General features: G+C 31.9%; 1 protein-coding gene across 1 annotated transcript in view; it reads left to right on the top strand.

The window, feature by feature from the left end:
- LOC106870179 (carbonic anhydrase-related protein 10) overlaps positions 1–2873 on the top strand; it is a 559357-nt gene extending 556484 nt beyond the window's left edge. Inside the window, exon 9 of the mRNA XM_052969408.1 lies at positions 915–2873. Within this exon, the coding sequence (XP_052825368.1) occupies positions 915–943 (29 nt within the window). The 3' untranslated portion in view covers positions 944–2873. The remainder of the gene's footprint in view (positions 1–914) is intronic.
- The last annotated feature ends 755 nt before the right edge of the window (positions 2874–3628 follow it).

Raw genomic sequence — 3628 nt, 5'->3', positions numbered from 1 at the left:
ATATATATATATATATATATATACAGCTTGAAATAGACCTATACATGTTTGTACTGCATCGATTAGTATATATATTTATATATATATAAGGTGTTCATAAAGCCTCTTTACAATTTCAAGAATTTATTACAAAAGCAAATAAATAGATAAATATGCGGAAACTATTACAAAATGAGAAGATATTGAATGTTTTGTAGCCTTGTTTAATACATCAGTATATGGGCACTATTAATTGCACGAAGCACATCAAGGCGATAATGAATTTCTAGCCATGTTCACTGTAGCATACCCTTAGCAATGGTAGCAATTGCATCAGTGATCCTATCCTTCAGGCCGTTGATATCCCGTATAATAATAACATCGAAAAATACCTTAGGAATGAGAATCCGGGTTCAAAATTTCCCCAAGACACCTTATGAAACCTGGAGGATATATCAGCCGAAACGTTGCGTAAACAACAAACAATATGAGGGCAAATATCCGTCAAATGTAAATAATGTACATAATTTCTTATCTCTTAAATATAGAACTGTATTTTTGAAATCGTAAGGAGATTTTATGGACACCTTGTATGTATGTGTGTGTGTGTGTGTGTGTGTTCCTGCGTGTACGTATGTGTCTATACACATATACCCATTAATATATACGTTTAGATATATACAGACTGATATATGTAAACTACTGAAATAATATAACATCCAATAATCTCAAGACATATTTAGGTCAAAATTTAAAGCAAAACGATTTTTAAATCATAAGTGAAGCCTTTTTATGAATACTGTTATGAATATTGTTTATGCTGTTGCGTAAATCATTCTTACATATGCATACTTTGATAAATTGATGTTTGTATCTTTGCATAAAAGTTCAGTTTTTCATTCTATTCTAATTTTCTTTTTCTATTTGTTTTCCAGTTAACCCTCTATATGAAGATCGAGTATAAGCCTTATATAATATGGCAACGGTTCCCTATTAAGCTGTTTACATCTCGCCTCTTTACTCTGCTGCTTCGGCGACCATCCATCTACGCAGTTTTCACTTGTGACCTACACACTCCAGCCAACTCGTCAGAGGAAGGTAGAAAGAAGAGACATGGAAAATATACAGAGGGAAAGTAGTGTGGAAGAATGGAAAACTATAAAGGAGGGTTGCACCACAAAATAACATCTATTCAAATTAAGTATATCCTGCAACAGCTGTCCTTATTTTCTTGAACGATAATCTAACCAAAATGGAGAGTTCTGATACAAACACAAACATAGGGATCTGATATGAGATTTTTCATCTCAAATTTCCTGCCTTTAGAAAGAAAGAGAATTTTATATGAAAAATGATGGGGAGTGAATAATAGTGTAAGAAAATTCGGTGATTGTGTGTGTCGTTTGGTTGCAAGGGAATAACGAGGAAAACTAGTTTGTTCAATGAACGTAGAATTTATTTTTTTTTTTTTTAACTTTTTCTTGGTTTCTTAATATTTTCTTTCTTTATTTTTTTTTTTCGTTTTCGCTCATTCATTTGATTTTTCATGTTGACAATGGTGGGAGAAAATAAGTTGCTGGTTTCGCTTAATTTCTTTTTGTTATCTGGTGGTTAACAAAATATGTCAGAACAGCACTTCATTGGACACTGAGTTGATGAGTTTTCTACATCAGATAGCACAGGACAACACAAGAGAAATAAAGGTAAAAAAATTGCATAGCGCACAGAAAGAAAATCGATTATTGGATTACAGATAGCGAAGTGCAATCATTAGAATCGATAAGTAATCAATAGTGTATGTACATGTCTGGTAGCAATACATAATTATAGTATCAGTACTAATTTTTATGCACCATCATTGATAAAAAGGCTTTTGATATTTTTTCTATCGACATTTCAAATACAAGCTTACACAGATGTATGCACGTGTGCAGTTGAAAGCATGAGTTCTGTGGTTTAGCGAGAGATAGTTTAAACTATCTGCTGGTCCGCGTGGGTATAATGTAAATGAAAGACAAGAGAAATTCTAATATATGACAATACTGTTCTTCGATTGACGAGATTTGTCTTTGTAAAAGAAATCTTACAAGAAGTGCTTCGATTGAACAACGATCGATTTATACAAGAAAGGGTATTAATCAAAAGGTATATTGAATCATAAGTCATAATAAATGTTAGCAATGTATTGGAATAACCCTCTGTAAGCAGCCTATTGTTATTCACCACACGCCATAAAAATAACTAATTTTTTTTTCGATATATGAATTATATTTTCTAAACCTGTAAAATGCTTGTATTTGGACACAATGCAGGAATGCGTCAACATTTATTTAAACATTTCTTTAGATGTAATACATTTCGTTATTCAATTCCCAATGATAGGTCAAACTAAGAGTTTCTAGCATTAACAGCAAGAGTTTCAGTGTGAACATGAAATTTTGAAACAGAAAACTGAGTTATCTACACACACTTCTAACCGAAAATAAACAAACAAATATAATCTACATACCAACACAAGACATATTAATCAGGAGAATTTGCAAATAATAAGTGCAAAGCGTTCACGAAGTGGTATAAGTTAGTTCATCCGCAAGAATAGGAGATATCAGCTGTTTCAAGCAGGGCCCATCATTGCAAAAGTAATATCTAACACACACTTTATATTAAAAAAATACCCAATTTCAACATAGCTTACGAATCTAAAGGAAATATTTCCAGCTCGATTTTTTTAGATTTCTTTTAACCGGAAATAAATGTATATACTAATACAATTCTTAATTAGCATAAAACATTTCTTATGTGTCACTTAATGTAGTAAGAAAATGATTACAATCAACAGTTCATGAATGCTACATAATCAAAATAATAAATTTTTTGCGGACGATTTTTAACTACTTCAGTTGTTTTTGGTTTATTTGTACTCAATAAAGTGCTGCATACACATTTTATACACATTTTGCACACACACGCGCATACCCGTATATCTACATACACACATGCAACACCAGCTCTTTTGGTGAAGATCGTACTATGTATGTAAAGTGTAGGAGATTTACGTTAGCTGTAAAATGTAGGAGAGCTACGTTATCGCTATTTCAATTTAATTACGTCACTAGAACATTTGGATAGCTAAAAGCTCTATATTTTCTGATTTCTGTGAAACATGATTATATTATCAGTTTATATTACGTTCTTGTAATATTAACATTATATTGAATTATTTCAGTAAGTACTCCTAGAAGTCATTCTCTGGTCTCAATTCTTTCCTGCAACCGCCAAACAGGCATTTATTCATGAGGAATATTTGCAGCAACCAAATCATAAGTCAGGAGTGGGGTGTGAGCTTCATAAGCACATTTTCATTCAACAAACACAATAAACAAAGAAACGAAATATATCTAAATACAATGGACATTAAATGTAATAGGTATTTGATTTCATATTATAGGATAAGTGGCCTGTAAATAAAAGGAAAAGCAAAGATAGCCTCATCTCAAGTGCGAAACTAAATGCTTCAAGTCGATCGCGATGATCTCTCCACCGTCTACTCACTTAAGAATATGTATATAATTATTGTTGTTGTAATTGTTGATATTATTATTATTGTTATTATTACTACTACTACTACTGAGGTCAGCTGGCAGAATCG

This window comes from Octopus bimaculoides, chromosome 7 (genome assembly GCF_001194135.2).
Source record: "Octopus bimaculoides isolate UCB-OBI-ISO-001 chromosome 7, ASM119413v2, whole genome shotgun sequence".
NCBI lineage: Eukaryota > Metazoa > Mollusca > Cephalopoda > Octopoda > Octopodidae > Octopus > Octopus bimaculoides.
The sequence above is the reverse complement of the archived record's forward strand: the minus strand, read 5'-3'. Positions and strand labels throughout refer to the sequence as shown.